The sequence below is a fragment of the Syngnathus scovelli genome, chromosome 9, assembly GCF_024217435.2.
Source record: "Syngnathus scovelli strain Florida chromosome 9, RoL_Ssco_1.2, whole genome shotgun sequence".
NCBI classification, from domain to species: domain Eukaryota; kingdom Metazoa; phylum Chordata; class Actinopteri; order Syngnathiformes; family Syngnathidae; genus Syngnathus; species Syngnathus scovelli.
Window position 1 is genome coordinate 2,673,374 of NC_090855.1, and position 15,836 is coordinate 2,689,209.

At 45.7% G+C, this 15,836-nt stretch overlaps 2 protein-coding genes across 2 annotated transcripts; one reads left to right on the top strand and one right to left on the bottom strand.

The window, feature by feature from the left end:
* Nucleotides 1-73: 73 nt before the first annotated feature.
* On the bottom strand, nt 74-2,821 carry rab13 (RAB13, member RAS oncogene family). Its single transcript, XM_049731039.2, has 8 exons — nt 2,324-2,821; nt 1,981-2,041; nt 1,571-1,631; nt 1,426-1,503; nt 1,232-1,321; nt 962-1,027; nt 833-883; nt 74-722 (listed from the first exon to the last, which is right to left on the bottom strand). Exons 1-8 carry the CDS (start codon nt 2,445-2,447, stop codon nt 651-653), a joined length of 603 nt encoding a protein of 200 aa, XP_049586996.1. The 5' UTR covers nt 2,448-2,821; the 3' UTR covers nt 74-650.
* Nucleotides 2,822-3,080: 259 nt separating this feature from the next.
* On the top strand, nt 3,081-5,738 carry rps27.2 (ribosomal protein S27, isoform 2). The gene is made up of 4 exons (XM_049731063.2): nt 3,081-3,227; nt 3,639-3,747; nt 3,862-3,972; nt 4,892-5,738. Exons 1-4 carry the CDS (start codon nt 3,222-3,224, stop codon nt 4,918-4,920), a joined length of 255 nt encoding a protein of 84 aa, XP_049587020.1. The 5' UTR covers nt 3,081-3,221; the 3' UTR covers nt 4,921-5,738.
* Nucleotides 5,739-15,836: the final 10,098 nt, after the last annotated feature.

The window sequence follows — 15,836 nt, forward strand, 5'->3', positions numbered from 1 at the left end:
CTAAAAGGCTAACGGTATCCTCCATGGTTTGCGTGGCCGTTCTGTAAAGTATTTTCAAACCACCAGACAAAGATGACTGTTTTCACTTTTTATTCAACACAAGTGTGGCCACAAACCAAATCCAAATATAGCGAGCGGCAAAGTGAAGCCTGCTACCACGCAAGGCAGGACACTTGTTTTGACAGAGAAGAAAAAAAAAAGTCAGCCGCTATCATCACAGTACTTGCGAAAGGAAATTGCTCCAACCATCTGACAAATCTCATTCACTTGCTTCATCCATCTTTCATCTCTCCTCAAATCTTCTATATTGCACTTTATGACTGCTTCAAACTTCCACGTACTCAGTCTTTTCGTAAAACATTTGCTCTTCACATACCGTATTCAGTTTCCAGGTGCTACTTTTGTCAATTCTAAAATGTTGACCTCATTCACAATCGTAAAAAAAAACAACACAATCGCATCTCACAACTTATCCTCTGTGATAGGAAACGTGACAAAAAAAGTGAATTGAAACTGTGCAAAGGACAAGAAATGTGTTGGACATATTCTGGACATGTGAGCCACCAGATGGAGACACGGGACTGGTTCATACAGATTTGTGTGTGTTTTTTTTTTTTTAAGTTGAAGGGCAACTGGCACCGTGTGTGTGTCTAGAGAAGCGCACATTTGGACGTTTTTTTCTGTGCGCTGCTGGTGATCTTCACCTCTCGGCCTGTGGGAGCCTTTCAAAAAAAAAAAAGCAGAAGAGGACATTTAGGACCCTTTTAAAATTGCATCTGCCCATGTTGGAAAATCAAAACTTTTCAATTGCCTTCTATAATATTTGACTTACAGGTTTTCTGCTGGATTTCTGAAGTATGTCTCTTGCCAATGATAGAAAGGACTACAAAATCAAAATAGAGACAGATAAAAAAAATGAACACTCATGCCTGAATAGAAAAATCTCTGCATTGCAGCTCACCTCCTCAACGTTAATACTGGACTTGGCGCTGGTTTCAAAGAACCTGATGCCGTGATCCTTGGCCAGCTGTAAACAACAAGTGCGATATAATTACACCGGGCCAGGATATAGATGGCAATCACTTCCTGTTTTTTATCTCAAGTAAACAGAATGCCGAGCCACCGAATGATTTCACCTTCCGTAAACAATTCCTCCCAGTGATCATCAATGTCAGCAAGTGCTCATACATGTCCAAAAAAAAGGCAACTAATTTTTTTTTCGTCAGCTCACCTTTTCTCCCGTCTCCTTGGTAACCTTCCGCTTTGCCTCAATGTCACATTTATTACCGAGCAACATTCGACTCACCCCCGCTGATGCATTCTGGAAAAGAAAGGGGGCAAGGAAATTGTTTAGGTCAGTAATATAGTAATATAATATAACTCATTTTGCTAGGTAAAATGTATTTATTTTATTTTTAGCCTCACTTCTTTGATGCTCTTCATCCAGTTCTGGATGTTTTCGAAGGACTTCTCGTCTGTGATGTCATAGACCAGGATGATGCCCTGGCAGAGGGCGAAAGAGAAGTCAGCTGCTTTATCGCTCGTGGCAATTGCACATGCCTGATCTTACCATGGCTCCTCTGTAATAGGCCGTGGTGATGGTCTTGAACCTCTCTTGGCCTGCCGTGTCCCTGCGTGTTGCAAAACAGAGTGGACAAGAAGCCAGGGCTGCAGGGTGCATTTTTAAAAACGTTGGCAGGGAACAAAATGGCTGTCATCGGCTTGCCAAGAAAGTGTGCAGACGCAAACAATGAATCTGACTTGAAGTGACAGCAAAGAGGGCTCAAGGCGGGATTGGAAATAATGACATGATTAAGCTAAGTGGAACCACTGACCAAATGAGTCTTGCTCAGGGTGCCGTTTAAGATTAGAATGTCACAAAATTGAAAGTCCTTAGCTAAGTTGATCTTTTCCGATTCATCTTACAAGTGCTTAAAACGTCAAGTGACGCACATTTCAAAAGCCAGCATCATCTCTTACCATACTTGCAGTTTCACTTTCTTCCCGTCCACTTCAATAGTTTTAACTTTAAAGTCGATGCCTGAGAAGAAGGGGTAAACAATCAGTTAAATACCTCAGAGTTGTGTCCACCCACTCATGGTGTGGCATAATATAGGTCACAGTCTGATGGGTGGGGAAAATCATAGCGAAAGATGGTTAGAAAGATAGGAATGGGTGTGGGTGGAAGAATGAGAACTGCGTGCGTGCGTGCGTGCGTCATATGGAATTGCGAGAGGAACAAAAAAAGTGCGACAAAGTTGAGATGACGAAAAAATAAAGTGGAAGCAGAGTGAAAAAAAAAGATTTTTTTTTCCAAACATACCAATGGTTGAGATGTAGGTGGAGTTGAAATTGTCCTCAGCAAAGCGAATGATCAGACATGTTTTGCCAACTCCACTGTCCCCGATGAGCAGCAACTTGAAGAGAAAATCATACTTTTTCGCCATACTTCAGAGACGCTCCTTCAAATCCTTAAAGGTTGACAAAAATCCTTCGTCTTTTCTTTTGCTGCAAAACTTCTCTCCCTTCTTTTTCAAACTTGACACCGGTAAAGTCGGAACCCCCTCAGCGCCCCTCTTCTGTCCCGTTTAGGTTGACCAGCGTTGTTGACCAGTTATTCACATCCGCATACATCACCGCATGAATGTCGTCTCACTTTCTACAAAAGCGATCTTTTCAGTCCGTTTCCAAACATACCAAAGTGTCTACGTGTTTTTTTTTCTGCCTCCCCCCAACAACAACAGAAAAAGTTGCAGTCGGCCCAGAGCTTACGTAGTGGGAGAGCTTCGTGGGAGTATCTCCCAGACAGGCATTACTGGAAAGCTACACTAGATGGCGTCATTTGATTGCTTTCGAATTTAGGTAGGGCGTAGTGAGCTTACAAAAATATTTTCAGAAATGAGTAGATTGTTCAGAATTTTAATGTTTGTTTGCGAGGCCATACAGCACAGATCTAATTATCTGTATTTTTCACAATAGTTGCTATTTTAAACTATGATAGCGCAATCTCACCGTGGACGTACGTCATTCGATTTTCTATTTTCTATTTTATTTTATATTTTAAATATAAATAAAAGGTACATATTGTACGTAAGATCGTAGTACAGGAAGAAAAAAACCTTTTTTTTTTTTAAATAAAAGATTTGTTTCAAGGTCACGTGACGTGACTGGGAACTTCCTGTCATTGCATCCTCTTCCGGTTAGTCCAAACAAGTCCAGACATGCCCGTAAGTACCGTTACGCTTATTCGAGCAGTCGTTCGTCGTTTAAAAGTGTATAAACTGCAACAATAATTTCGGCACGAGTGTGTGTATTTGTTTTACTTTGGTGACATCGGATCGTCATGTAATGCGGAAACAAGGAGCCGAGAAAGAACGCAATATGGCGAGACACGTGGCCGACAAAGCAGCCCACGTTGTCGATTAGCGACGTTAGCTTCGATGTCTTTGAGCGTCAAAATATTATAATACATGACAGTATTGAAACTTTAGTCAAACGTTATTCTGATAGCAAAAATAAATTCCACACATTTAGAACATTATCCATGTGATTACAAACGAAAATGACGTTTATAAGCATTTATCTTTATTATAGCTATTGTGACGTCACATCATATTCTTTGTACTTGCAATTTGCAGCTCGCAAAGGATTTGTTGCTTCCCTCTGCTGAGGAGGAGAAGAGAAGACACAAGAAGAAACGACTCGTCCAGAGCCCAAATTCCTATTTTATGGATGTCAAATGTCCAGGTCTGTCAAAGAAGTTTGTTATTTTGAAATATGTATTATGTAAACACTGTTAGTTTTTTTAATCTTAAATGCTAATGTGTAGTAAACTGCAACTGAGGTTTACTATGTTTTCAGGTTGCTACAAGATCACAACCGTGTTCAGTCACGCTCAGACTGTGGTGTTGTGTGTCGGCTGCTCCACGGTCCTCTGCCAGCCTACGGGAGGTAAAGCTCGTCTTACAGAAGGTATGCAACACTTTAGAGGCATTGTCTTCACATGAAAGCATACTTAAAATTTTAAAAGCATCTACAAAAAACAAATTACGTTTGTGCCCTGTAGGGGGAGTCCTAGCTCAAGAGTTGACAACAGTTTAAAAAAAATGCTCAAATGCAAATTTAGTGTGTTCAAGATTGGCGTCTTCATTTATTTATTTTTTCTGCATGTGTAGCTTTCAACATTCTTTTTTTTTTTGACAATTCATCATTTTAAAAGTTTTTGCACACTAGAATCCCAAGGTTGGGGATGCTATTAGTCATTACAAAGTCTTTAAGAATCAAATCTTGACTCCAGCCTGGCGCTTTCAATGTTTCACTTGGTGTTCAGGCGGCGTGACACAGCCGATCCATACCCAATCCTTTTGAAAAGTCTTCAATCATTGCCTTTGTGTTGCCCTCTCATCGCATCCATCGTGAACTGGGTGTCAACTCAGGCAGACATTGATTCTTGCAGCTGTGATGGGAATTCATCATCTCTGATGCATTTCAAACACATTTAGCCGCAAGCACAAACAACGCCGCCTTTACAGGGGGGTGAAAGGGATCGCCTGCACCGGAATGTGGGTGCACGGGAAGCCCGGTTTGTTTGTACCGGAGCATCCTGGCTACTTTTGTTCTGTGTTTTGCTGCCGTGGCAACCGCTGCCTTTGTAGACGATATGGAGGCTCTTGACATACATTTGTCTAGCTGTCACTCTGATCGGGCAGATGAAATTAGTGTCTGTTATCGATTGATTTTGTGACAGCTTGCGCGTAGAGATAAATGTGCACATTTTGCGGGGTTTGAAGTGGGCATCAATATTCAATCGCTACACTGATGCGACATCAAAACTTCCAGCAAAATGTTTTTTTTAATAACCAAATGTTTCTCTGTGTTTTCATCTTCACAGGTTGTTCGTTCAGGAGGAAACAACACTAACTTGGATCAAAACGACTGTTGAGAACGACCCAAAGTTTTGGATGAAGTGCCGCTGCTGTGGTGTCGAGGAGGCCAACGCAGGAAAACAAGATCAGATGACACCAATTCCCCCGGGGAGGTATGGCCTGTTTCTGCCACATCCCCCCCAGACGCCACTTAATCACGGTCTTTAAATTAAGCCCAGTAGGTTTAATCGTTGTCATCGCCTAAGTGCTTTGTGTGCCCTCGCTAAATTGAGAGTTCAAATTAGCAGAACAATTAACATGAAGCCAGATTGAAGGCTTGAGAGAGCGAGGGAGCTCCCCATATCATCCGCTGAATAATAATTCCAAACTTTTTCCGGAAAGGGAGACACACGGTGGCCCCACCTGGAGATTGCAATTCCTTGCTCCAAGCATGTTCTTTAAGCGATTGAAGACAAATAAATGCAACACTTAGATAATGTAAACATTTGATTTCAAGTAGATGTTTGCAGTCTGGCTTTTGTTGGCTATGATGGTTCCTTTTTTTCTGGTTGATTCAGAGAAAGACCTGTCTTGGTTTTGATTTGGGCTTGCTTACAACACACTATTAGATACATGTGATATCTGTGAAAAGTTTTGAGAAACTTAAAGTCTGCTGAAATGAAATTTGCTGCAATGTGTATTTAAAAGAAAAAAACATCTATTGGCTATACTGTTTGCCATTTTAACCATGTGACTGAAGTCTTATACCAAATTATTCACTTATGCAATTTTTAATGTTACTTTAATTTATTATTACTGTCCTGTTCAGTGACCAAATAATAATAATAAAGAACTGGCTGATGTTGAATCTAATAGTGCTTGTTTTCTTACCTGCACTGCATGTTTAAATCGGCACCGATTGAGATGTGACGTTCATTCAAGGTAATTTATTTTCTGGCTAATGAACTGCCATCTAATGAGTTCTAATACAAGAATTTTTTTTTTAAATCCTCAATGCTGTTTGGCCACCTGGGCTGCAGTATAATACAAACATTCATGATTCATGGGTACAAATCTTGCCCCCGGCCGGCCTTGCAGTGTGGACTGTAAGTGGTTGGCTAGCGACACGCTCGTTACAGGAAAAACAGCATATCTGGATTTGTTTACACCATTTCCCGTACCTTCCATCAATCAAAGTAAACAACAACACAGGTCATGTCAAGTCATCTCACCTTTCAAATTTAATTCCTTTCTCCAGGCAGAGTAGCTTTCCTTATCTGCCAGCATCTTGCATGCAGTTGCGGTAGGACGACCAGTCAGCGAGGACCTTACACGAGCGTAAAGGATGAAGGTAGACAGTCGTTCATCATAACTCGACAGGTGTTGGGCCAAAATAAAATGAGCGGCCAGGAGGAGGATGTAAACGATGGGCAAACTCCACAGCCAGCCACCATGGCAGAGAGACGATAAGGAAAATAAAAATGTTCTGTGTTATTTATAACCATGCCCCATGTTCTGAGTAATTGTGATCAAACAGGTATACTATATATATATATATATATATATATATATATATTTTCTATATCTTATGTTTTTGGGTGAGCCAACTAATGATTTTCTTTTGTTCCAGAACCTTTCTGGCACATCTGCACAGCAGCCAATAGAACAGGAGAATCAACCAAAAGCACTCAACATGTTCCCGAAGAAGTTACGCAATATAAAGGAATATTCTTCTTACAATTAGAGCTTTTGAATGATTGTGGTGGAAAAAAATAGTAGCGTCAGAATAGCCTTGAAGTGGAAAAGCCCACCAAGTGGAAATACTCTGTGGTGTCTGTCTACTCCTTGACTGCCTCCACAGGGCCAGGGGCTTCCAGCATGCATGCATACACCTACACATGAGTCTTTTCTCATACATAATATGGCAGCAAAGAGCTTCAGATGTGGAGAGAGCACAGCGAGAAGGTGCTTGGAAGTGAGTGTGTGGTTTGCTGAGGCCTCCCAGGTAGTGTCAGTGGAAGTGGCAGCAGTAGGAGTGCTGTCATGGGAGGAAGTGGCGCACAACTCCCCTGCGGGATCATTAAAAAATCACCCAATCATCTTTTGCCTTCATGCCGATTAAACTGTCTGAAAAATAGGTCAATTAAAAAAACCTCTGCTCTCACTCGCACCGGTATGTCCCCGCTGCACAAAGCTGGGGGGGGGGGCGGTGTGGGAGGCTGCCGTTGCCATGGAGATGTTGTAATCGTCTGCACTGATGGGAACAAAAGTCTGTCTCTGCTACGGTTGGCAAAAGGGCCTCCGCTAGTGTTGGCTCGTGAGTGATTCGTTTAAAGCAGGGGTGTCCAAGTCCAGTCCTCGAGGGCCGCATTCCTCCATGTTTTCCAAGTTTCCCTCGTTAAACACTCCTGATTCAATGATCAGGCTCCTGCAGAACGTGAGGATGAACTGATCGTTTGAATCAGGTGTGTTTAACGAGGGAAACTTGGAAAACATGGAGGAATGCGGCCCTCGAGGACTGGACTTGGACACCCCTGCCTTACACTGAGTGCCAAAAGTCCCAATGATCGTGAGCAGCAGGGGGGGGGCCCCATTTCAACCCCTTACACTGAGTGCCAAGCAGGGAAGAAATGGGTATCATTGTTATAGTCACTGGTATGACTCGGCTGTGGGTTTGAACCCACAACCTCCCAATCTCAGGGCGGACACTCTCCTCTTAGGCCACTGAGTAGGTAAACACTTGTATCGTAGTATAACACTTATAGTCGTTTTTAAATAACGTGTATACCTATATACGCCTAGATATTATCCAATATATCTACTGCAATTTCACATTAGATTGCTGGTTTGAAATTTGCTTTTTTAATATTATTTTTAATAAACATTTATGTTCAAACTTGTCTGGCGTCTTATTCCTTGTTTTTATATTCGCCAATTAAAACATAAAAATCAGACATTTGGTTAACTGCTTTATATGACAATATGTGAAGGTACACTACACGAGGTTAAAAAAAAAAGAATAAATAAAGGGTTAATTGCACAACAAAAGCATTTCCTCGCGCCTGGGCTCGAATCAAGCTCTTGCTGAGCAAGAGCCCGAGTTACTAACCAGTCGGCTATTTCGACCGGCAGTTTACAATAGCTTGCACTGTTTTGTACGAGCGATGTGTATTCCAGTTCTCAAGTGAGCTGAATCTTTAGAATCGGTTCAAGCGGGCCGGCACTTTATAAGCACGGCGGATGAGATCGCGGAGCCTTTTTCGACTTCCTACATATTTGTTCAAAAGAATCGTTCACCAAATCGTTCGCTACACTTTCTTATTTTTTTTTTTTATAGTAGTTTTTAAATAACGTGTATACCTATGTACGCCTAAATATTGTTATCCAATATATCTATATCTACTGCAATTTCACATTAGATTGCTGGTTTGAAATTTGCTTTTAATATTATTATTTTTAATAAACTTTTATGTTAAAACTTGTCTGGTGTTTTATTCCTTGTTTCTTTATTCGCCAATTAAAACATAAAAATCAGCTTAATCATGCTATATATGACAATATGTGTAGGTACACCTTCAATAGGTACACCACACAAGGTTTAAAAATAAATAAAGGGTTAATTGCACAACAAAAGCACATCGCACCTGGGATCGAACCAAGTTCTTACCGAGCAAGAGCCCGAGTCACTAACCAGTCGGCTATTTCGACCGTCAGTCTACAGTTGCTCGCACTGTTTTGTACTAGTGATGTGCATTCCAGTTCTCAAGTGATCTGAATCTTTAGAATCGGTTCACTCAAAATATTTGTTCAAAAGAATCGTTCACCAAATCGACGGACCCTCCTCTCCAGCACCCCTGAATAGACCTTACCAGGGAGGCTGAGGAGTGTGATTCCCCTGTAATTGGAACACACCCTCCAGCCCCCCTTCTTAAAGAGGGGAACCACCACCCCAGTCTGCCAATCCAGAGGCACTGCCCCCGATGTCCACGCAACGTTATAGAGGCGTGTCAGCCATGACAGCCCCACATGTCAGCTGCCTCCGGAGTCCCGCAGGCGCCCAGCCGGGGGGCAATAAGTATACCCACACCTGCTCGACGCCTCTCACCGTGGGCAACTCCAGAGTGGAAGAGAGTCCAGACCGCCAAGGTCCCTGCCTTTGGCTGCTGCCCAGCTCACATTGCAACCGACCCCTTCGGCCCCTCCCACAGGTGGTGAGCCCATGGGAAGGGGGACCCACGTTTCCTTTTCGGGCTATGCCCGCCTGGGCCCCATGGGCGAAGGCCCGGCCACCAGATGCTCGCCTTCGAGCCCCGCCTCCAGGCCTGGCTCCAGAGGGAGGCCCCGGTGACCCGCGTCCGGGCGAGGGAAAACTAAGTCCATTTATATCACTCATCATAAGGGGCTTCTGTGAGCCGTGCTTTGTCTGGCCCCTCACCTAGGACCCGTTTGCCATGGGTGACCCTACCAGGGGCTTGTGAGCTGCTCCATAAAACCATGCATGTTCCATACACTGAGAGCAAGGCTTCCATAGGGTAGTGGTTAGTACTCTCGGCTTTCACCCCAGCGCCCCGGGTTCGAATCTCAGCGGGACCAAACAATTTTTATCATAGAAAAATTTGCAACACAGTTGCTCGTGTAACCATATAACCATACACTTCCTTAGAGCGAGGGTTAGGTTTAAAGTTAGAGCTAGAATTAGGTTGAGAGCTAGTGTTAGGGTTAGGGTTAGAGGTAGGGTTAGAGCTAGGGTTAGGGTTTGAGCTAGGGTTAGAGCTAGGGTTAAGGTTTGAGCTAGGGTTAGAGCTAGGGTTAGGGTTTGAGCTAGGGTTTGAGCTAGGGTTAGGGTTAGGGTTAGAGCTAGGGTTAGGGTTAGTGCTAAGGCTAGGGTTAGAGCTTGGGTTAGGGTTAGAGCTAGGGTTAGGGTTAGAGCTAGGGTTAGAGCTAGTGTTAGAGCTAGGGTTAGGGTTAGGGTTTGACCTAGGGTTAGAGCTAGGGTTACGGTTAGGGTTAGAGCTAGGGTTAGAGATAGGATTAGGGTTAGAGCTAGGGTTACGGTTTGAGCTAGGGTTAGAGCTAGGGTTAGGGTTAGAGCTAGGGTTAGGGTTTGAGCTAGGGTTAGAGCTAGGGTTAGGGTTAGAGCTAGGGTTAGAGGTAGGGTTAGAGCTAGGGTTAGGGTTAGAGCTAGGGTTACAGTTAGGGTTAGAGCTAGGGTTAGAGCTAGGGTTAGGGTTGGGGTTAGGGTTAGAGCTAGGGTTGGGGTTAGGGTTAGTGCTAGGGTTTGAGCTAGGGTTAGGGTTGGGGTTAGGGTTAGAGCTAGGGTTGGGGTTAGGGTTAGAGCTAGGGTTAGGGTAGGGTTAGAGGTTAGGGTTAGAGCTAGGGTTAGGGTTTGAGCTAGGGATAGGGTTTGAGCTAGGGTTAGAGCTAGGGTTAGAGCTAGGGGTAGGGTTAGAGCTAGGGTTAGGGTTAGGGTTTGAGCTAGGGTTAGAGCTAGAGTTAGGGTTAAGGTTAGGGTTAGAAATAGGGTTAGAGCTAGGTTTTGGGTTAGGGGTAGAGCTAGGGTTAGAGCTAGCGTTAGGGTTAGAGCTAGGGTTAGAGCTAGGGTTAGGGTTGGGGTTAGGGTTAGAGCTAGGGTTGAGGTTAGGGTTAGTGCTAGGGTTAGTGCTAGGGTTTGAGCTAGGGTTAGGGTTGGGGTTAGGGTTAGAGCTAGGGTTGGGGTTAGGGTTAGAGCTAGGGTTAAGGTAGGGTTAGAGGTTAGGGTTAGAGCTAGGGTTAGGGTTTGAGCTAGGGTTAGGGTTTGAGCTAGGGTTAGAGCTAGGGTTAGAGCTAGGGGTAGGGTTAGAGCTAGGGTTAGGGTTAGGGTTTGAGCTAGGGTTAGAGCTAGAGTTAGGGTTAGGGTTAAGGTTAGGGTTAGAGCTAGGGTTAGGGTTAGAGCTAGGTTTTGGGTTAGGGTTAGAGCTAGGGTTAGAGCTAGCGTTAGGGTTAGAGCTAGGGTTAGAGCTAGCGTTAGGGTTAGAGCTAGGGTTAGGGCTAGGGTTTGGGTTAGGGTTAGAGCTAAGGTTAGGGTTAGAGCTAGGGTTAGAGGTAGGATTAGGGTTAGGGGTAGAGCTAGGGTTAGGGTTAGGGTTTGAGCTAGGGTTAGAGCTAGGGTTAGGGTTTTAGCTAGGGTTAGAGCTAGGTTTAGGGTTAGGGTTTGAGCTAGGGTTGGAGCTAGGGTTGGGGTTAGAGCTAGGGTTAGGGTTAGAGCTAGGGTTAGGGTTAGGGTTAGAGCTAGGGTTAGGGTTGGGGTTAGGGTTAGAGCTAGGGTTAGGGTTAGGGTAGGGTTAGAGGTTAGGGTTAGGGTTAGAGCTAGGGTTAGAGGAAGGATTAGGGTTAGAGCTAGGGTTAGAGGTAGGATTTGTGTTAGGGGAAGAGCTAGGGTTAGGGTTTGAGCTAGGGTTAGAGCAAGGGTTAGGGTTAGAGCTAGGGTTAGGGTTAGGGTTTGAGCTAGGGTTAGGGTTAGAGCTAGGTTTAGGGTTGGGGTTTGAGCTAGGGTTGGAGCTAGGGTTGGGGTTAGGGTTAGGGTTAGGGTTAGAGCTAGGGTTAGAGCTAGGGTTAGGTTTAGGGTTGGGGTTTGAGCTAGGGTTAGGGTTAGGGTTAGGGTTAGGGTTAGGGTTTGAGCTAGGGTTAGGGTTAGAGCTAGGTTTAGGGTTGGGGTTTGAGCTAGGGTTGGAGCTAGGGTTGGGGTTAGAGCTAGGGTTAGGGTAGAGCTAGGGTTAGGGTTAGGGTTAGAGCAAGGGTTAGGGTTAGGGTAGGGTTAGAGGTTATGGTTAGGGTTAGAGCTAGGGTTAGAGGAAGGATTAGGGTTAGAGCTAGGGTTAGAGGTAGGATTAGGGTTAGGGGAAGAGCTAGGGTTAGGGTTTGAGCTAGGGTTAGAGCAAGGGTTAGGGTTAGAGCTAGGGTTGGGGTTAGAGCTAGGGTTAGGGTTTGAGCTAGGGTTAGAGCTAGGGTTAGGGTTGGGGTTTGAGCTAGGGTTGGAGCTAGGGTTAGGGTTAGAGCTAGGGTTAGGGTTAGAGCTAGGGTTAGAGCTAGGGTTAGGGTTAGAGCTAGGGTTAGGGTTAGAGCTAGGGTTGGGTTAGAGCTAGGGTTGGGTTAGGGTTAGGGTTAGGGTTAAGGTTAGGGTTAGGGTTAGGGTTTGAGCTAGGGTTAGAGCTAGGGTTAGGGTTAGGGTTTGAGCTAGGGTTAGGGTTAGAGCTAGGTTTAGGGTTGGGGTTTGAGCTAGGGTTGGAGCTAGGGTTGGGGTTAGAGCTAGGGTTAGGGTTAGAGCTAGGGTTAGGGTTAGGGTTAGGGTTAGAGCTAGAGCTAGGGTTAGGGTTAGTGTTGGGGTTAGGGTTAAAGCTAGGGTTAGGGTAGGGTTAGAGGTTAGGGTTAGGGTTAGAGCTAGGGTTAGGGTTAGGGTTAGGGTTAGGTTTAGGGTTGGGGTTTGAGCTAGGGTTGGAGATAGGGTTAGGGTTAGAGCTAAGGTTAGGGTTAAAGCTAGGATTAGAGCTATGGTTAGGGTTTGAGCTAGGGTTGGAGCTAGGGTTAGGGTTAGGGTTAGGGTTAGGGTTAGCGTTAGGGTTAGGGTTAGGGTTAGTGCTAGGGTTAGTGCTAGGGTTTGAGCTAGGGTTAGGGTTAGTGCTAGGGTTAGTGCTAGGGTTTGAGCTAGGGTTAGAGGTAGGATTAGGGTTAGGGGTAAAGCCTAACCCTAACCCTAACCCTAGCTCTAACCCTAGCTCAAACCCTAACCCTAGCTCTAACCCCAACCCTAGCTCTAACCCTAACCCTTGCTCTAACCCTAGCTCAAACCCTAACCCTAACTCTAACCCTAACCCTAGCTCTAACCCTAACCCTAGCTCTAACCCCAACCCTAGCTCAAACCCTAACCCTAGCTCTAACCCTAACCCTAAGCCTAGCTCTAACCCTAACCCTAGCTCTAACCCCAACCCTAGCTCCAACCCTAGCTCAAACCCCAACCCTAAACCTAACCCTAACCCTAACCCTAACCCTAGCTCTAACCCTAACCCTAACCCTACCCTAACCCTAGCTCTAACCCTAATCCCAACGCTAACCCTAACCCTAGCTCTAGCTCTAACCCTAACCCTAACCCTAGCTCTAACCCCAACCCTAGCTCCAATCCTAGCTCAAACCCCAACCCTAAACCTAGCTCTAACCCTAACCCTAGCTCAAACCCTAACCCTAACCCTAGCTCTAACCCTAGCTCAAACCCTAACCCTAACCCTAACCCTAACCCAACCCTAGCTCTAACCCTAACCCTAACCCTAACCCCAACCCTAACCCTAACCCTAGCTCAAACCCTAACCCTAACCCTAACCCTAGCTCCAACCCTAGCTCAAACCCCAACCCTAACCCTAGCTCTAACCCTAACCCTAACCTCTAACCCTACCCTAACCCTAACCCTAGCTCTAACCCTAACCCTAACCCTAGCTCTAACCCCAACCCTAGCTCCAACCCTAGCTCAAACCCCAACCCTAAACCTAGCTCTAACCCTAACCCTAGCTCAAACCCTAACCCTAGCTCTTACCCTAGCTCTACCCCTAACCCTAACCCTAACCCTAACCTCTAACCCTACCCTAACCCTAGCTCTAACCCTAACCCCAACCCTAACCCTAACCCTAACCCTAGCTCTAACCCCAACCCTAGCTCCAACCCTAGCTCAAACCCCAACCCTAAACCTAGCTCTAACCCTAACCCTAGCTCAAACCCTAACCCTAGCTCTAACCCTAGCTCAAACCCTAACCCTAACCCTAGCTCTACCCCTAACCCTAGCTCTAACCCTAACCTTAGCTCTAACCCTAACCCAAACCCTAGCCCTAACCCTAGCTCTAACCCTAACGCTAGCTCTAACCCTAGCTCTAACCCTAACCCAAACCCTAACTCTAACCCTAACCCTAGCTCTAACCCTAACCTTAACCCTAACCCTAACTCTAGCTCTAACCCTAACCCAAACCCTAGCTCTAACCCTAACCCTAGCTCTAACCCTAACCTTAACCCTAACCCTAACTCTAGCTCTAACCCTAGCTCAAACCCTAACCCTAACCCTAGCTCTAACCCTACCCCTAGCTCTAACCCTAGCTCTAACCCTAGCTCAAACCCTAACCCTAGCTCAAACCCTAACCCACGCTTTACCCCTAACCCTAATCCTACCTCTAACCCTAGCTCTAACCCTAAGCCTAACCCTAGCTCTAACCCTAACGCTAGCTCTAACCCTAGCTCTACCCCTAACCCTAGCTCTAACCCTAACCTTAGCTCTAACCCTAACCCAAACCCTAGCCCTAACCCTAGCTCTAACCCTAACGCTAGCTCTAACCCTAGCTCTAACCCTAACGCTAGCTCTAACCCTAGCTCTAACCCTAACCCTAGCTCTAACCCTAACCTTAACCCTAACCCTAACTCTAGCTCTAACCCTAACCCAAACCCTAGCTCTAACCCTAACCCTAGCTCTAACCCTAACCTTAACCCTAACCCTAACTCTAGCTCTAACCCTAGCTCAAACCCTAACCCTAACCCTAGCTCTAACCCTACCCCTAGCTCTAACCCTAGCTCTAACCCTAGCTCAAACCCTAACCCTAGCTCAAACCCTAACCCACGCTTTACCCCTAACCCTAATCCTACCTCTAACCCTAGCTCTAACCCTAAACCTAACCCTAGCTCTAACCCTAACCTCTAACCCTACCCTAACCCTAGCTCTAACCCTAACCCCAACCCTAGCTCTAACCCTAACCCCAACCCTCACCCTAGCTCTAACCCTAGCTCTAACTGTAACCCTAGCTCTAACCCTACCCCTAGCTCTAACCCTAACCCTAGCTCAAACCCTAACCCTAGCTTTACCCCTAACCCTAATCCTACCTCTAACCCTAGCTCTTACCCTAAGCCTAACCCTAGCTCTAACCCTAACCTCTAACCCTACCCTAACCCTAGCTCTAACCCTAACCCCAACCCTAGCTCTAACCCTAACCCCAACCCTAACCCTAGCTCAAACCCTAGCACTAACCCTAGCACTAACCCTAACCCCAACCCTAGCTCTAACCCTAACCCCAACCCTAACCCTAGCTCTAAACCTAGCTCTAACCCTAACTGTAACCCTAGCTCTAACCCTAACCCTAGCTCTAACCCCAACCCTAGCTCCAACCCTATCTCAAACCCCAACCCTAAACCTAGCTCTAACCCTAACCCTAGCTCAAACCCTAACCCTAACCCTAGCTCTAACCCTAGCTCTAACCCTAATGCTAGCTCTAACCCTAGCTCTAACCCTAACGCTAGCTCTAACCCTAGCTCTAACCCTAACCCAAAACCTAGCTCTAACCCTAGCTCTAACCCTAACCTTAACCCTAACCCTAACTCTAGCTCTAACCCTAGCTCAAACCCTAACCCTAACCCTTGCTCTAACCCTACCCCTAGCTCTAACCCTAGCTCTAACCCTAGCTCAAACCCTATCCCTAGCTCAAACCCTAACCCTAGCTCTAACCCTAACCTCTAACCCTACCCTAACCCTAGCTCTAACCCCAACCCTAGCTCTAACCCTAACCCCAACCCTAACCCTTGCTCAAACCCTAGCACTAACCCTAGCACTAACCCTAACCCCAACCCTAGCTCTAACCCTAACCCCAACCCTAACCCTAGCTCTAACCCTAGCTCTAACCCTAATGCTAGCTCTAACCCTAGCTCTAACCCTAACGCTAGCTCTAACCCTAGCTCTAACCCTAACCCAAAACCTAGCTCTAACCCTAGCTCTAACCCTAACCTTAACCCTAACCCTAACTCTAGCTCTAACCCTACCTCAAACCCTAACCCTAACCCTAGCTCTAACCCTACCCCTAGCTCTAACCCTAGCTCTAACCCTACCTCAAACCCTATCCCTAGCTCAAACCCTAACCCTAGCTCTAACCCTAACCTCTAACCCTACCCTAACCCTAGCTCTAACCCTAACCCCAA